This window comes from Crinia signifera, chromosome 12 (genome assembly GCF_055691185.1).
Source record: "Crinia signifera chromosome 12, ASM5569118v1, whole genome shotgun sequence".
NCBI lineage: Eukaryota > Metazoa > Chordata > Amphibia > Anura > Myobatrachidae > Crinia > Crinia signifera.
Genome location: NC_139228.1, coordinates 39,844,272 through 39,861,356, shown reverse-complemented (window position 1 = coordinate 39,861,356; position 17,085 = coordinate 39,844,272). Strand labels below are relative to the sequence as shown.

Sequence of the window (17,085 nt, the reverse complement as noted above, 5' to 3'; positions counted from 1 at the left end):
TTATCACTTCTCCTCTCTTATCACTGCTTCATACATTTACCCCTCAGGGGTCTATGGGGTAGATGGGAGAAGAAGTGATAAAGTGCCTCGTACTTTATCAACGGCCAATCAGCTCCTGACTGTTAAGTTAGAGGCTGAGTTTAAAAAGGGACAGTTAAGATCTGATTGGTTGGTGATAAAGTGCCAGGCACTTTATCACTTCTCCTCCCTTAACACTGCTTCATACATCTACCCCACAGTACCAAACCTTGGACAGCGATAAAGTACCAGCCAACCAGCTCCTGTCATTTTTCAAACAAACACAGCCTGTAACATGGCAGGAGCTGATACGCATTGTCTCTAGTGTGCATGGGCAGGCCCCACCTGCGAGCGCCTTGGGCAGATTTTTCCTTTGCCTGACTGACAGCCAGGGGGCGATCTGGAGTGGGCCCCCTGGCGTTTCATTGGCATGCGCACAAAAACAGTGCGCCTATAAATACGCTGGTCAGGCCCCAGCAAATGCAGGCGTTCCCCTGCCTGCTTGGGGAAGGCACATGACATTGGCGCTCGCCCCCCCCCCCCCCCCCCCCATGCATTTTGCATTCATGCAAGCAGCCGCCGTGTGACTCCTGGGTCACGCGGTGTCTGTGAGTGCTGTCCAGAGGAGAAGAAAGGCAGATTCCTTTGCAAATGGACAAAACCATCTGCACTGCAGGGGGGCAGATGTAACATGTGCAGAGAGAATTAGATACAGTATGGGTGAGGTTTTTTGTTTCTGTGCAGGGTAAATACTAGCTGCTTTTTTTACACTGTAATATAGATCTCACTTTGAAGTAAAACCCCACCCAAATCTAATTCCGTCTGCACAAATTAGATCTGCCCCACCTGCAGTGCACATGGTTTTGTCCATTTGAGAAGGAATTTGCCTTTGCGAGTGAACCAGAATAAGGGCCTTTGTGCAGAATCTTTGTCAGAGCCTGCTCTCCAACGTGAATGAACATGTAAACCAGCAGCTAGAAATTGCTCTGAGCAGAAAGGTGAACACTGATCAAATAATCCCTCTGTCGGGTTGTAGTGTTTATGGGATCATTTATCTTATAATATAAGGTGTGCCCAAATGGAAATCGCATTGGGTTTATGTGTTTGCTGATAGATGGTGTGGCGATTTTCCCAGTTGTGCATTTGTAGTGAATGGCTTCGCCTCAGTTTCTTCATTCCTGGAAAGTTGTTTTGCACGGTCGGATGCAGGATGGATTTCTCCAGATCAGAAGAGTGTTATACAATTCCTTTTGCAGAAGGCGAGCATGCTTCACTAAAGGATAAAGGCGGAGTAGGGAGAGCAGTGTCTCGCACGGTGCACCATATTCCAGTGGTGTCTGCGTTATGAGGCGGGACGCGAAAGCGTCAAGGACAAATTGGGCTGATCTGGAGGAATCCATCATGCCTCTGACCGCGCAAATAAACTTTCCAGGAATGAAGAAACTGAGGTGAACCCACAGCCACAACTGGGAAAACAACGGCAAGCCATCTATCGGCAAACACATTAACCCACTGTGATTAAATACAACGTCACTACCTTTTCATTTGGGCAAACCATATATTTACCCAGCTTTAAAGAAGAGCGAATAGTTTTTTTTCTGTTTTGTAAAATGTATATTTTTATTCTTATAATTTGCACAAAAGTCCTGGCTTCCATTCACACTGATCATGCATTATACATAGGCCACCAAGCTGAGCTCCCAGAATTACTATTGGTGCAATGAAGTCTTTTTCTATCACTGTAGATTCACAAATATTAATAAAAATGTGGTTTGTTCATGAACGGGTGATATACTGTATCATACCTCCCAACTTCCGTCCGGAGGAAATAGGGACACTCCCGCGCGAGCGCCCGAAAAGGGGGCGGGGCGTATGCAAATGAGGGCTCGGCTTATGCTAATTAGCAGCGACCTCATTTTCATACGAGAATAGACGCTGTGCGCACAGCGTCTATTCTACTAGATTGGGGGGTCTCCCAACTGTCACCCCCCCGCAGCGGGACAATGCCTGCCGCGGGTGGGACAGCGGGACAGGACCCGAAAATCGGGACTGTCCCGACGGAATCGTGACAGTTGGGAGGTATGCTGTATTCTAAATATGAAGGGGATAAATAAAAACAAGATGGACATCCCTTAACATGCTGCAGACCATCGCATTTCAGCACGTTCCTGACCACTTGTCTGCATGCATGCTCAGGAAGACATGAGTATCCGTAGTTTTTCTTTGTGTTCTGGGTAAACCTTAATTAGATAGTTGACAAATTCATTATTGCTTTTTTCCCCTGTTTAGTAGATGTTAAATAAATACCATATAGACAGACACCTCTCTGTAGCATATGTAAATAGTGCCATAGTTATTGTTATGCCTCATAGTAGTGCCATAGGTAATGTGATGCCCCGTAGTTGTTCCATAGTTTATTTTCTGAACCAAGGTATTGTCCTAGTTAATGTTATGCCACGTTGTAGGGATGCCAGTACACACTCAGTATCTGTAACATTCACATTATGACATATTGACATGAACATGTTATGTCACATTGAAGTGCCTCCACTTCATATTGTGCCACATTACAGTGCCCCGGTACACATTATGCCACACTGTAGTTTCTCCACTTCATATTATACCATGTTACAGTGCCCCGGTACACATTATGCCACACTGTAGTTTCTCCACTTCATATTATACAATGTTACAGTGCCCCAGTACACATTATGCCACATTATAGTGCCTCCACTTCATATTGTGTCATGTTACAGTGCCCCAGTACATATTATGCCATGCTGTAGTGCCTCCACTTCATATTTTATCGATGGTATGCGTGCTTCTGTTATTTCGGCCTATCCTATTTGAAAATGGGGAGAACGGGTGACCTGCGACATGATAACCAGCAGAAGGTGCAGAGATCAGTCAGTACCCCCAAAAATGGCAAAAAAGCAACGGATAATAATACACCTAAAACTATATTAGAGGACATAATAAAAAAAAGTTGGGACTTAAAATGTCTTTAATGGCTGCAATACGCATTTAAAAAAAAAAAAACACTGAAAAAAAGCTTTGGTACTTGTGTAGTTTCACGGCGGCAGGCTACACTACGTTTTCGGCGTAGGCTAAGCTACGTTGTCAGCGTAGCCCAACGGCTGCTTAGCGTAGTCAGCGTAATGTCCCCACAGCACTGCGTAGTCAGCGCAGTGTCCCTGTCAGACAGCGAAGTCACCGTACTGTCCCCGCGAGTTGCATCTCTATCCCCGGTGTCCCTGGCAGACCTAGTGAGCGCCTCTCACACAGCGCAAGTAACCGCCAGATCCCCTGCACTGGCGAAAAAGAGTTATTCTTAAAAATTAATCTTGTTTAAGTGAACAAATATTGTGTGTCAGTGGCAATATATATTACTCTTTGTTCACTTAAACAAGATTAATTTTTAAGAATAACTCTTTTTCGCCATCTAAAGGCCAATCATGTTCTCTATTTCTCTATAAGAGTTATAACTATCTTAGACCATTTTGAATTAAAAGTTAAGTTTTAACATAACCATTATACATTTCATTAGCTATATCAAAAGTGTGCCTCCAAAAAGGAATCCTTTCTGTGAACGGTTGTCCACGTCTTGTGGATCACCGTCTCTCTACTCGTCATGCTTTGGGCTGGCGTGGATAGTTTACAATGCTGACTGACTAAGTGGTGACACAATGCTGACTACGCTAACTACGCTGGGAGCGGGAATACTATGGTGATTCTGACAGGGACACTACGCTGACTATGTAACTGCCGCCGTGAAACTACACAAGTACCAAAGCTTTTTATGTAAAATAAATGCTCTCATAAAAAGTGGGGTACATGAAAATGGGTATAAGTATAAATTTCAGTCAGATAAAAGCACATAAAAAAACCTTGCAAAAACAACCAATTACTGCCATCTGCAAGCCTAAAATCAGTGGTCCCACTTATAAAGCCTCCCAGTATAACATTTTCACCCCAAAACTGACAAATTATTATTGGCTAATAAAATAGTATTTAAAAACTTCAAAATGGGGTTGGCCAAGGGGTTCTGAACCAAGTCCTGACATTTTTACTCCAAAATAGGGATTCTCCCCAACTTTTCGCCAGCTTAGAGTAGGTGAAGAGAATTCATGATAAACCCTATAGAGAATTACTACACCTGAATAATAAGATAGCTGTCATAAAGCGTTTCTGAGAGAATATGTATTTTCGCTCATATTATCACAAAAACGGTTATTGCAACTGAATGTCCCCCTTTGGCGTCTGGACATCTTGTTAATGCGGTGTATACTCCTCCTGCTGTTTTGGATTGTCTCATTTTAATGTTCTCTATTTATTATTACAGTGTCAGTGAGAAACCAATCATGGCTCAGTCCTCTGATGCAAGCGTTGTTGGAGTTCCAGATCCTGAGGACAACACTCCAAACATGATTGTCTACAGAAAAGTAAGACCATCCTACTTACTACTTTTATTCTGGTTAAGATGGTTCGAGCATTAATTGTTCAAAAAAAGCAAAAATACAACAATAATATACCGATGTTATTGCTAAAGTGCACTTGTGAACATCCGGATTGAATATTTAATTGTTGGCATACAACATATCCTATTACTGGGTTGGGTATGAAATGCCAGCAGTCAGGTTCCCAACATTCAGAATCCAGACAGCTGTCACAATGCTGATACATTCTGATGAGTATTCTAACCCTACCCCTAACCTACCCCTACAGCAGCCTAAAGGCCCTATACACTACTGCAAGTTATTCCATGCATACCTCGCATGCGATACCCCGCCAACTACCTGCCTTGGAGCTGACGGGCTCCTGGGTGGCAGGATCGCATACAATACTCCATATGTTCTCTTTTTGCATACTATGTATCATATGTGATGCCATTGACCGCCACAGAATCCAAAAAATTCTTGTGCATCCTTAGCGATCTTCGGTTCCGATCCAATGTGCACGGGACCCCACACAGGATCATATACGGAGGTAAAACACATTCGATATGGAACGTTTCACATGATTTATTGGCCTGATAAGTCAAAATTGTGTAAACTATCCCCTTTGGTAGACTAACTCTAACAGTCCTATTCGACAGCCTAACCCTCTCCATAAAATGGATGTGGATCAGCTCACGGACAATATCCAGGATGAATTTCAATAGATGACAGATTAATGACAGATTAGATCCGTGCTGCACAACCTAAGTGGTTTCAGCCTGCGTAGACACTGAGGAGCCTTCACCAAACTCAAGATTACCATTCAAAAAAAGTGTCACACAATGGCGATACCACACCCGATACAAAACAATGGAATGAAGCCTAGTTGTCCTTAAATGAAAAATAACACTTGATAGTCCACTAACTGCTGTCGGTAGGGTCTTTCTTAGAGGTTGGACCTGCGACTCAGGCCTGATGCGCACTGGACCACCCATCAGACCCAAGGGGACATTAAAGGCATCAAATTTGGGCCGATTTCTGTGTGAAATGGGTGAAATGGGCCCAAATCCCTGTATTGTATGGGGGGCCTTAAGAACAATATCTGGACCTTCACAGCAATCATTTTATATCTTTTTCCAAACCAGAAACACAGGGGTGACTCACCTCTAAAACTCAAGAAGAGCACATAGTGCAATACCATCTGAGATAACAGTTTTTTTATGACATACTGTAGATGCACTCACATGATAAAACAGAAAGACAGCGTTGTATCACCCAAATGGGCGTGATCTCACTCAGATGGGAAGCGAGTGCCAACAGGTGTTCATTGCTCACAGTGACTAAGGTCCTGGTTACAAAGGGCACAAGAGTGATGTTTGTATGGTCCACTGCGCCTCTCCTTATCCACAGGTTCCAGTGAGATGTGTGCTCTCCGCTTCGCTAGGCTTCATTCACTTTTTCTGTTACTGGAAAGTCAATAGGTTGACAACAAAAGGGGTAAAATGCATGTCTACCTTTTCAAGTGTTGCCCATTGCCGCGTCAACCTTTTGTCAATGTTGACCTTATGCATGCCAACTTTTAACTTAGACATTTGAGCCATCCCTAAAACTAACCCTAATACAGTCAGCATTGAAAGCGTCAGCATTTCGCTGTGGGGATTCTTCTGACTTTTCAGATACAGCCTCCTTTCACTAGGTGGCACCAATCAATTTCTGCTGCTTGCTGGTAAAGGTCGTGGCCAGAAAAATTACAGGACTTCTCCTTCACCAAGGTACTGTATTGTGCGATATTTAGCTACAATGAGGCGTTCTGTAATGCTTCCCCTATATAAAGCAAGAGGAAGCAGTTCATGAGTCTTAGTTAAAGACACAAAATGACTACCACTGCTGTATGAGTGGCAGTGGTTCCCAACCTTTTTTCTCTCCCGTACCCCTTGATTAGGCTTTTCATTGATGAGTACCCCCTCCTCTCAATTTAAAATATAGACAGTACTTATGAGTGGAGTGGAAGTGAGCGGTATGCGTATCCTTATGCATGTCCTTATATTAAGGAGTAGCGGACAGGAATCGTGCCCTTCCATGTCTGGCCGCTGGCTGTGTATTGTCTCCAGGGTTCCCACTTACACCTGTAGGATTAATGCCGCTACTTCTTCCACCCGTGTCAGTGTAGGGCAGATGATCGCTGATGCCTGAGGGCAGCACGGGTAGCTCCCATTGGATAGCTGGTCAGGCAAAAGCACAATGAGACGCTGATGACGCTGAAGACAGAACCATACGTGACACAACATGGTTCTTCTCCAGAGCAATGGGTCTTCTTCTGCCATCAAAAGACTTTTTCATCTTCCGCCATTACCAATATTATTTTCAAGTACCCCCAACTGGTCTGCAGAGTACCCCCAGGGGTACTAGTACCTGGGAACCACTGAGTTAGAGCATGCCTTTGCTGTAAGGCTGTATTTTACATGCATTCTCTCCAACACGACTTATTCCATAAGGTACAAAACACTCTGTTCCCGGACTTCCCTCTTACTCTATGATCGCCATCACCTGTGTTGAACTAGTTCATTGGTGTGAAGGGTGTTTCAAGACAGGTGACGGTAATCACACATTACGCAAGATGTACTAAGCTTCAAAAAGTGATAAAGTGGAGTGTGATAAACAACCCGCCACATGGCTCCTAACTGTAAGACAACAAGCTTTATTATAAAAATGACCGTTATGGGTAATTTATCTGGAATATTAAGAGGGAAGTCCAGGAGCAAATCAATTTGTACTTATGGAATTGGTCATGTTGCAGGCAATGTTCCATGTTGTTTATGGTGTTTCTTCCCTGTGCAAAGACCGGATCAAAAAATAGCTAATGGTGTGTACACACGGTGAGACCTGGTTTTCGATTTGATTTTGGCCTATTCGATTTCTCTCCTGCGTTTTCATTTTCACTTTTTGACATTAGATTTATACTGCCTTGCCTGGCAAGTCTACTTTTCTATTCCATCTACACTGCACAGGAGCGCGTATTAATATTGAATCTCCATTGAATGTTGCAAACAAAATATATATATATATATATATATATATATATAGTCAAAATCTAAGGAAAAGTCTCATCATATGTACACACTATTAGTCTTTGAAATGATAGTATTGGCTGGGTGCCACGGAAGTGTTCTGTAAGATAGCATCCCAGTGCATAAGGTAGAATTTATAATATTCATCTATTGAATGTGGTAAATAATTATTGAAAGTTCACCAAATTGGACCCATTTGGCATCATTATTGATGACCACATAGGGGTAAAATTACTAAGATGAGAGTTCTGTTGAAGGTGGAATGTTGCCCATAGCAACCAATCCGATTTTATATATTCTCTTTTAGAAGGTGCTAAATAAATAAATATTTATCTGATTGGTTGCTATGGACTACATCCCATGCTCAATAGAACTCCCATCTTAGTAACTTTACCCCATAGACTCCCAGGGTAAATTTACTAAGATGGGAGTTCTTTTGAAGATGGGATGCCAATAGCAACCAATCAGATTCTACTTCTTATTTATGTATTTAGCACCTTCTAGAAGATGATAAATAGAATCTGTTCGGTTGCTATTGGGCAACATTCCACCTTCAATAGCATTCCCAACTTGGCAACAGTTTTACACATTTACACACGCACAAGTGCGTGTACAATCTGTAGTTTTGTCTGTAGTGATAATCAATATATTTGTTTAAAAATTTTGCTTATCAGGGGAGTATTCAATCTAGGATCACGGCTGTCGATCCCTGCCAACAGCCGTGATACTAGCCCATTTGCGGTCAGCCTGACAGCTGAATGACAGATGGGATTCAATGTCCCGCCGTGGATTATCGATCTGCAGGCCGGGAATGCGACAATCCACGGCTGTTATCAGCAGAACGGGCCCGACAACTTCTGAAGTTGGGCCCGTTCTGCTGTGATCCCTCTTCAATGCTGTTGCTAATGATGGCATTGAATAAGGAGCCGCAGCTATTTCCCCCATCAAGAATAGTAGTGGCACTTGAATTCCCCCCTAAGCTTTTAATTGTTTTTTGCGTGTCAGATTTTACAGTTTTATTGTATTTTTTTTTTTTGCTTTAGCAAACTTTCAAACTTATCTGTGCTTATTGATCTGAAGACTTAAAAGTTGTAGAAGCCCTACATCAGTGTTAAAATGTGCATGAACTTTAATGCAATATTTCTCAGAGTCTTACTTGAGAACATGTTAATTATGGGTTCCCTGTGACTTGCAAATCAAACACATTTGTGGTTTCCTGTATCTCATTGGTTGCTTCACTGGTCATTGAATTTTGCCTGAACATTACATGTACATTGTTGCATATTATTGAATGCGGCATGTTAATACTTTAATCAAGTAATTTGAAGCTAACAAATTCTTCTCTTGTTACTAAGTACTAATTATAGGGATGGGGTACAGGGATGGGTGAAGAACCTGCGCAAGTTACACCTCTTTAATGTGAAGTGAAGTATCTTCAATAAATGTATCTGATGTTATATCCCACAATACACAAGAGTAATAGATTAGTATATTCTGGGCTGAATCACTCATGTGGAGGTTCACCACTGAGAGTAGAAAACGTACAAATTCAAAGAAAAAAGTACTCTCCTTTGTTTGAGGGCACACTTGTAACAAGCGTGCCCCCAAACAAAGGAGAGTACTTTTTACTAAGTACTAAGGGCCTTATTCTGGTCGATGCGTAATTTTCCGAATTCTTTCGGATGGCGTTTTTTAGCCGTCTGTGCATGCGTGGGCAACGCTATGCGCATGTGCCACGCACGGTCTCCGTACTCGTTCTCACTAATACCATACAGAAAAGTGCACCGCATTCACTGGGCGTAATATGGGCGTCATTCGGAAGTACACAGGGTCGTAGTTTCAAAGTGGGCTAAACTGGGCGTAAACATGGGCGTACACGAGGGAGTGCACTAATTCTGGTAGGCGTGCATTCGGACTGAACACCGACTGCAAACGAACCAAAAGGCAGAAAATATGCGGTCTCCATAAGCAAGTATTGCTTTGCGGACACCACTCGGTCATGCGCTAGGCATTTGGAACGCCCAATTAGTACGCCCGCATCTGAACCAATGTCAGCTGAACACAATACAATCCACTCCTCTACTCATTAATTACACTCTTGTCATTGCTTCAATTGGAACCATTGCAGCCTAAATGGACCATTACTAAACACACAAATCTATGCTGAAAGCACGGCAGCATTTTTTACACACATTTACACTGCAAGCAATGGACAGAACTTGCTATCGCTAATATAAATATCCATGTCACTTTTACATTCACCAATAACAGCACACATTTGGGGATCAAATGAAAAATTTATTACAGTTAGGGAAAACATACAATTTTAAGAGCATGTTATTTGGCACATGCCAGTTCAGATAATAGTCATGAGTTTCGCGTTAATACACCGCATCGGTGCGTACGGGCAGGTTCCCGTCCGTTCTGACGCTGTAAGACCGTGCAGATGCTGTAAGACCGTGCAGAATATGTGTGTGTCCACCGCACACGCAAGGTTTGGATGTCGTCTGTAAACACGCCCTCTTCTTAAAGTGTGAGTCCGTCCGAATGCGGAGGACCGGTGGGCGTTTCTTCATACGATGTCCGCACAGCGTGGCGTGCGGTCCGCTCCGAAATAATTCGGAAATTTATGCACCAACCAGAATAACCTCCTAAGTTAGGAGGCAAGGGCGTAACTACCATAGGTGCAAGGGGGTGCAGCTGCTATGGGGCCCAGAGCTGAAGGGGGGGCCACCTTTACTGTCTAAGTAATATGATTTACATACATTTGTCTCCATCAGTTGTTGAATAGGGGGCCCTTTCAAACCTTTGCTATGGGGCCTACAAATATCTAGTTACGCCTCTGTTTACATACATTTATCACCATCAGTTGCTAAATAGGGGGCCCTTACAAACTTTTGCTATGGGGCCTATGGGTATCTAGGAACGCCACTGTTAGGAGGTATGCTAGCAAGGTCTGTACTTTGCAGCCATTTTTTGGGGGATGGTGGCAAGTCTGAGCCCTGGCTGAAACCTAGTGCTGTTCTGATGCTTGAATTGTGACTTCTGAATTTTACTTATACCCTAGCAGCCATTTTTAAAGGAGTAAACAAAACTGATTACCCTGAGCCTTAATAGGCAAATTTCTAGTGGTGTCTGAAAAGCCTTGGGGCATCTGGGCATCTAAATTTTGCAGGGATTCTTATATATGTGTGTGGGCTCAGAAGATGAGGCTGCGTGGTATGGGGAGCACTACAAAATTGGAGAACATGCGCAAAAAACTCCCATACAAGAGGAGGACAACAACAAATTGGTCTGGGATGGCTCTGTGATAACCACTGTAGGTGGTATTAGAACTTTGATTTGCCTACTATATATATATATATTAGTAAATTATAATACCACATTATACACAGTCAATGCTACATTATATTTTAGTTGTATGCTTCATATAGGAATTTATTTTGTTATATTGAGTTGTAGGAAAGCGCCTGCACATGTTTGAGACTCTGGCTGGCGGAACAGAGGTTTATACTGTAAGGGCATTTCTCCTTTCAATTGTGCTGAAACTGCCATTTTTAGATGATTTAAGTATTGGGATAATTAGGGAGTACCTACCATGGAAGTATCCAAAATACAGTATCACCTGCATTAGGAAAACTAACACTACAGGCCGCGGCATCCCCATATTGGCAAGAAGAACTGTGATTTATGCCAAGCTCGTTTCACCTCAATATTTGGCAATATGGACTGATAATTTTGGTTTGGTTAGATTTGGATACATTTTTTGTGGTATACTAGATGGCTACAGTATGTATAAGGGCCCTGTATTTATAAATAACTTACAGCAAGCAGTACTTCCAAGTCTGTATTTAGTAATAGCAGGGTTGCCTTCCCTCCCGGAATGTCCAGGATGGTCCCGGAAATCGGGTCCCCCTCTTGGCCCCCCGGAAAGGAAGGCAACCCTCCCGCACTGTCCTACCTCTCCGGCGGAGAGGGGGTCCGTGGGGGGTTCCGTGGGTCAAATGACGCGCTCGCGTCACTTAAACCCCGCAGTGCAATGCATAAAATACCGGCATTGCACGGGGGGGGGGGGTGGCTAAAATGATGCGCTCGCTATAGCCACGCCCCTAAACGATTAATCACAGCCATGGCTCCGCCCCTTTTCCTCATGGCTTTGGGCCCGCCCCCCTTCCATACTGAGCTGGCTGCTCTCTCCCGGAGAGAGCAGCCAGAAAGTCGGCAACTATGAGTAATAGACAGATGCAAAGTCCATGTGCAGAACCAGATCTAGCTTTACCATAATTCCTTGCTTCGCCTAGTAGCAGCACCAGCCATGGACAGAGTAGGCCCATGTTTCCCAGGACAGGCTGGTGGAGGCCGGAGCTGACGTCACAGACTCTCCCTGAAACCGCCTGGGCACCCCTGCATTTTTTCTGACACTTCCAGTAATTGGCAGGTTATCATCCCCAAACGTCGACTTCCTGTCAGGCAAGTTGAGAGGGGATTGTGAAAAAACTAAAATTGTCGCTCTCTGGCCTCGAGCTACGGTCTGTACACATCAGTAGTCATTTGATAATCGATCAACTTGCAAATTTAGACAACAGCGATCAACCCAGAATAACCCCCTAAGATTAAATCTTGAGGTAAAATTATATGCTGCATAAGAACCATTTGCCCTGGGATTGTTGCTTAATATCGGGCCTAGGTTTTTTCAAGCATACTAACGGCATACTTGCCTACTTTTGAAAACTAGTTTCAGGGAGATTATAGTTGGTAGTAGAATTTTGCACAGGGACCTATTGAGGGGGCGTGTCATGCTCCAACCAAAGGGAGTGTCTAGTTCCATATATGGAGAGATTGTGACGAGATAGTGAACGTGGTACCTAGAAGTTGAACGTGGTACCTAGAAGCATGGGTGTGCACTGCTACATCTGAGAGGAATCTTTTAAAATGACTTATATCCAAATGTAGATGAGCCCCAAAGCAGTTAGTAAGAGCTACTACACTTGGTGCTGGGAAATGGTGCTGATGATTCAATGTAAATGTATCTATCTCTCATTCCTTTTTTTCCCCCAAAAAAATGTAACCGTGCAATGTGGGCTAGGTGACATGAGGGAGATTGCTAGACTAATGAGGGAGAGAGGGAGATTGCTGCTATGTCAGGGAGTCACCTGCAGAATGCAGGAGGGCAGGTAACTATGATGTAACAGTGTAATGTGGGCTAGGTGAAATGAGGGAGATTGCTAGACTAATGAGGGAGAGGGAGATTGCAGCTATGTCAGGGAGTCTCCTGCAGAATGCAGGAGGGTAGGCAACTATGACTATATGTGCTACATATACAAGTTGGGGTGCATAATCGGAAGTGGATTAAAGATTGTGGTACTGTTTTATAGGAGCTTACAATTCATTTTCCGCATTACATTAAATATTATATTCCAGTGTGTACACCTAGGAAATTAACAATAAGATAACAGGACAAGAAAATTAGAGCATCAATCTAAACTCAGAAATAGTTGTGTGTATCTTACCAAGGGCATATCCTAGTCTCTCGGCTGCAAAAAAATCAGAGCAGAGAGAGCCAGGAATAGTTTGCAAAGTAGGGATTTAGGTCTCTTTCCCACTGGTTGCTTGTAATGGGCTCTAGATCTGTCCTTGCACAGATGGCAGTGTTTTAGCAGGAAGGCAGGGATGACAGCAGAGGAGAACGGAAATGTCGAGAGGATAGGTTTTAAACCAAATGACATTGATGTGTGAATCTAACACTTGGACCTCCTGGTTATTATTTTAGAAATGTCATTGTTTTACCAAGCAGTAGAATTGCATGTTATTCAGTAGCAGACTAGCTTTCAAAGCTTTTGCTTCGAGCGGACTTAGCTAGTGTGGGATATTTACTAAGGTGTGGGTTTATAGAAGTGGAATATCCAACCATAGAAGTTGTTACCCAACATGTCTGCACCAACCCTGCAGAATGCGTTCTTATTATTTTTATGTGGTTTGTCTGTTGCTACATTAAATCTTTTCTTTTTTTTTTTTTTTGTTGTACTGGGAGCTTTGTTTTTCATGTCTGTAAAGGAGTCTTCTTTGGAGAAAGAGTGCTATAAAAATATATTACATGATGATTAGGATTATTATTAATACTACTACTTCCACCATGGTCAGTAACTGCATGCATGTGTTGGTCACATTTAGGCCACACAGTGTGCAGCAAATAAAAATCAAGTCCAGAAAAAACATAAATGTATTATATAACCACCCTCACCCGCACAGATATGGGATTGAATCTAAATAAACCCCTTAAAATATTGTTGCAATCATAATAGATGACTATATAGATTGTAAGATTGCGAGCAGGGCCCTCCTGCCTCTATGTCGGTTTCTTTCTACCCAGTCTGTTTAATCACTGTTGTTTCCAATTGTAAAGCGCAACGGAATATGTAGCGCTATGTAAGAAACTGTAAATAAATAAATAATATATAATGGCAGTGTTCCTCCCTGGCTCATTTACTAGCATTTGGTAATCTTATACCTTCCAAATTTGTGTATGCCCTAATCGGGACCTTCTAGAGGCGTGGTCCCAAAAGTGGGGGGAGTCATGTGCGGGTGAGTCTTCACATCAAGATGCCATTCAGTGATCACGGTTGCTCTGCAGAACAGAGCACAATTGATCACTGGCTCCTCCAACTGTCCCCCCTCTCTGGCCGTGGGGTACAACCCATGGGTGGAACAACGTCCATTTAGTTGGGAGGTATGGGCTCTTTGTATGAGCATAATTCCAATGGGGAAACTGCTCCAAAATCCCTTTAATAAATGTTGGCGATCTATAAAAAAAATGGGTGTAAAACAAATACCGATTTTATTCCTCTACAGTATATGTAAATATATGAATTTACTTTCAAAGTTTTTAAATTTTAAGACCTCTAAATCAAATTTTAATTATTGCATTGATAAAAACTTATATATCACAGGGTTGCCGACTTTAAGATTCTCCTCTCCGGGAGAAGCCCGGAGAGGAGAGTTTCAGCCGCCGCTCAGGGGGCGGGGCTTACGAGTGACATCACTAAGCCCCGCCCCCATGTTGTCAAAGCAGCAAATTCATTGATCTCCGTGGAGGGGGCGGGGCTAAAATGACGCGATTGTGCCGTTTTAGCTCCGCCCCCTCCTGAGACCCGAGGATTGCGGCATTTTAATGCCGCAATCCGGGGGTCAGCGGGGGTCCCCCCTGAATCCGGGAGGGTTTCCCACCCTTCCGGGGGCCGGGAGGGGGTACCCGATTTTCGGGAGACTCCCGGAAATTCCGGGAGGGTCGGCAACCCTGATATATCACCAACATTTATTAAAACAATTCCTGGAGCCACCTGAGCCCAGGCCTCAGCAGCAGCATTAGTATTATTATTTCCCTTGGCCAGGCTTCATCATGGTGTGTGTTTGTGATCTGACCTGTGCAATGAAACTGAAATACCAGATTTGGCCTTTACATTCCCTTAGTTACAAAATAAATAAATACTTCCATATTATATATTATATAAAACCACATAGAATTATGTGCAGTACAAGGACGCAGACACTGGCTAACCAAAATGCTTGCAACTTGATTAACCACCTCCCCGATACCTTCCATAAATGTACACCGGCAATCCAAATCATCAGTGCAACCGCTGTATTCAATTGCGGCACATAAACAGAGCGACTGATGTACAGTATGTGCAGGAAATACCGCACCACTCTGTCCACCTCTTAATCAGACCCACAGTCACTGGGGGAATTATAGACCCTTCCCTGTAACAGATTATTTCAGCTTCTTATCAAGTAACGGAGCACTCAACAAATATCTGACCACTCGCATTCAAACATCTCTTTATACAACCGTATCGCATTTAAAGTGGTTTTCAGTGGAGCTTATGGATATGCAAATTGTCCCTTTTTACAAGAATCTATTTATAATTGTGTACACGGCATATCTGTGGTCAAAGTTTAAGTGGGAATAAGTGTGGCTTTTAAATATTTTATTTCGCCATTTGCAGAAATACTGCATACAGTAATATAATGTATGTGTTTTTATATGTCCAGATCCATGAGGAGTTTATGACGGAGTTAAAACTGCTAAGCTGTTAATGTCAACTCCATTTACTCCACTGTGCTTTTATCTGTCAGCGTAATATGCTTATTTTACAGGAAGAAGCTTTGGGTTACCTCCTGGGCTGAGAGCAGATGCTGAGCTTAGCTTTCACTTCAGGAATCACATCCATCCAATCCAATATTTTTCCCTCTTTGAGGAATTGATAAATACACAGTAAACCCTCTCTAAAGGTTCCCCCAGTGCATTAGCCAGACCCGTACGGACTGAAAGGAATCAAAACCTTCTGGGCTTGCTGCCTTGTTTTCATATGTGAACTGTCCTTAAAGGACACCAACCTAGTTGTTACTTACCTAATGGGCTGCATATACACATGTAACATGTATAGAGAGAGTTAGATTTGTGTGAGTTATTTTGTTTCTGTGCAGGGTAAATACTGGCTGCATTATTTTTACACTGCAACTTAGATTTCAGTTTCAACACACCCCACCCAAATCTAACTCTCTCTATACATGTTACATCTGCCCTCTGCAGTGCACGTGGTTTTGCCCATTTTGAGAACAAATTTGTACTGCTATCAGATCTGAATAAGGGCCATTATGCAGTTACATTAAACAAAGCATAAAGAGCCATCTTACTAGTGCAAATATATGTTTTCAGCAGATATAGGGTGAGATTCTCTAAGCTAAAAATGTGGTAAAATCCCAGTTTCGGGGGTTTTACCGCATTTTGGGATACACTAAGCAGCCTATGGGCTTCTACCGCATCCCACCCCTGCCCCGCAACGACCCCCCGCCGCCCCGCGCGGACCCCCGCCGCCCCGCATCGCCCCCTCCCCCCTCACCTGTGTCCGGGCAGCACAGCGCAGTGCTTCCCAGACCTGTGACCTCCTCCCTGCACTGATCCTCTTCTGGGTGCAGGGAGGAGAGCCCGGCGCAGCAGCAGCAGCGCCGGGTGTGGAAGGGAGGGGGGAGCCGCCGGGGACCCGGCGACTCTCACGGCAAAGGACAGCTCTTAACACAAGAGCTGTCCTTTGCTATAATTATCGCATATGTTAGAACATACGCGATAATTATAATTGCGATGGGCGGCGAAGGGGGGGCGGAGATTCTTAGAGAATCTCCCCCCATAGGACTTTGCCCAGTACTACAAAGAGTTACCTTTTAAGTGATTTAAAAGAACAAAACAACATAAACCATTATGGTTCCTTGGATTATTTGCTATATACTGTTTTTGATATTGATTGATGGAAAAAAATTTGAAAATAGAATTTATTTAAAAAAAAAAAAATGGGGTTGCTCCAATTAGGTACAAGTTGGGTCCTTTGAGCCTTTATCATACTCTCACTTTTCTGAGTAAAATAAAAAAATGTGTGCGACACCTTAAGGTTAAAAAGAAATCTCTTTTAGGGTAAAAATGTCGGGACTTGCTTCAGAACCACTTGGACTAATACATTTTAAAGTTTTCAAGAAGTGGCCACACAGGCACTTCTGGCGCACCTAGTCAC

General features: G+C 43.2%; 1 protein-coding gene across 2 annotated transcripts in view; it reads left to right on the top strand.

Moving 5' to 3' along the window:
• Positions 1 to 17,085, top strand: part of RGS6 (regulator of G protein signaling 6) — a 353,716-nt gene that overhangs the window by 52,961 nt on the left and 283,670 nt on the right. For both annotated transcript variants that reach the window (XM_083166992.1, XM_083166993.1), the window contains exon 2: positions 4,361 to 4,460. In XM_083166992.1, the coding sequence (XP_083023118.1) occupies positions 4,380 to 4,460 (81 nt within the window). In that variant the 5' untranslated portion in view covers positions 4,361 to 4,379. The remainder of the gene's footprint in view (positions 1 to 4,360; positions 4,461 to 17,085) is intronic.